The sequence below is a fragment of the Apium graveolens genome, chromosome 1, assembly GCF_009905375.1.
Source record: "Apium graveolens cultivar Ventura chromosome 1, ASM990537v1, whole genome shotgun sequence".
Taxonomy (NCBI): domain Eukaryota; kingdom Viridiplantae; phylum Streptophyta; class Magnoliopsida; order Apiales; family Apiaceae; genus Apium; species Apium graveolens.
Window position 1 is genome coordinate 120,735,570 of NC_133647.1, and position 1,834 is coordinate 120,737,403.

The window sequence follows — 1,834 nt, forward strand, 5'->3', positions numbered from 1 at the left end:
ATCAAGTCAAACTCCATGTTGCTTCACTACTCTATTCCAGCATCTTTGAAAATCTTCTTAGCTTGCATGGAAATGGTAATGCTTCTTTGTTCTTCATTTCCTGTTAAACAGGCTCCCACATTCCTTTTGTAAACACCCAACGCATGTGACTATCTTGTCACTGTCAACAGATATTTGAATTGATCATCCGTCAGGTACATGCTTGTCATCCGTTGGGTTGCCTTGTTGATCATCCGTCGGGTAGCTTTGTTGATCATCCTCAGGTAGCTATTTGACACTTGACTTCATTTCACTTATGCAGAATTACAAAACATCTTATATTTACAATTAATCAGCCTATTCTGCATATCTAATAATAGTCAACATGACTCATATGCTACTATAGGATCTATACAAGGTTGTTCACAGAAATGTGTTACAATACTTATTGTTACATAAGCTACTCACTCGATGGATGTCAAATCATCATTCGCCGGGACTATATTGAGTCATCCGTGGGGACTATATCTGATCATCTGTCGAGTTCTACATTTTTCACTAAGTTAAATCTACTAAGGTATTTTGTTAATGTAATCATCAAGTTCACAACATATTCCCAACAACCAAACAGGTGGGGAAGAAAGTTGGATGAAGAAGTACATGAACTTCTTGACACCATTAGTCCAACCGGCTGACAACAATGAAGTCAGGGTGTTCAAAATGAAGGCGTCAAGATTTGTTGTTATAGATGATGTCTTGTTGAAAAAATCTGCTACAGGGTTGTTGCAACGATGCTTGAATGAGGAAGAAGCTGGACAAATTCTGAGAGACATACATGAGGGAGAATGTGGAAACCACTCTAGTGGAAGGAATATGTCCTGCAAAGTCCTACGTATGGGTTATTATTGGCCAACTGTAAAGTAAGATGCATTAGACTACGTCAGAATATGTGATGTATTCCAATGACATGCTTCACTCATACATCAACCCTCGGAACAATTACACCCAACACTCTCATCATGGCCTTTTATGAATTGGGGAATGGACATAGTGGGAAAGATGCCCCCAGCCTATGGACAAAAAATATACATGTTGGTAGTGACAGATTACTTTTCATAATGGATTAAAGCAGAAGCTTTCAGGCAAGTAAAATCAAAGGAGGTCATTTCGAAAGAAATATTTTGTGCAAATTTGGTGTTTCCTTCGAGATAGTCTGTGACAATGGTTCTCAATTTTTAAGTGACAAGACAGAGGTGTTCTGTCAACGATGGAATATCACTCTAACCAAGTCGACACCTCGGTACCCACAGGCAAATGGACAAGCAGAATCAAGCAATAACATAATCATTAACAACTTGAAAATAAGACTTTCATCACATAAAGGAAGATGGGTTGAGCAGCTTCCATGGGTTTCGTGGTCTGACATGACTACACTGAAGACGTCGATGGGTCAGACACCTTTCAGTTTGGTATATGGGACAGAAACGGTCCTACCTACAGAAATTCTCACCCCAACAGCAAGATATGGGCTGTTAACGGTGGAATCTAATCATGATGAGCTCATGCATGACTTAAATACGGTGGGCGAGTTGCATGACATGGCTAAACTATGATTGGCATCGTATCAACACAAGGTGGCCAACAGTTACAACAAGAATGTCCACATTATGACCTTCACGGTAGGTGATCTAGTTTTAAGGAAGGTATTCCCGAACACTCTAGACACAAATGCAGGAAAGTTTGTCGATGCATGGGAAGGTCCTTACCTGATTGATGATGTCATGGGGCATGGGGCTTATAGACTGTCCACACTAGATGAGTTCAAATCCCAAGGAGTTGGAATGCACACCACTTG

At 40.2% G+C, this 1,834-nt stretch overlaps 1 protein-coding gene across 1 annotated transcript; it reads left to right on the top strand.

Moving 5' to 3' along the window:
• The first annotated feature begins 699 nt into the window (after positions 1–699).
• On the top strand, positions 700–1,592 carry LOC141705881 (uncharacterized). Its single transcript, XM_074508751.1, has 2 exons — positions 700–899; positions 1,112–1,592. Exons 1-2 carry the CDS (start codon positions 700–702, stop codon positions 1,590–1,592), a joined length of 681 nt encoding a protein of 226 aa, XP_074364852.1.
• Positions 1,593–1,834: the final 242 nt, after the last annotated feature.

Excerpts from the sequence above, each read along its gene's own strand:
- LOC141705881 (XM_074508751.1), top strand. The coding sequence starts at position 700 with ATGAAGGCGTCAAGATTTGTTGTTATAGATGATGTCTTGTTGAAAAAA. Across the intron at positions 900-1,111 it reads TATTATTGGCCAACTGTAAA|AAGCTTTCAGGCAAGTAAAA; the intron begins GTAAGATGCATT and ends GGATTAAAGCAG.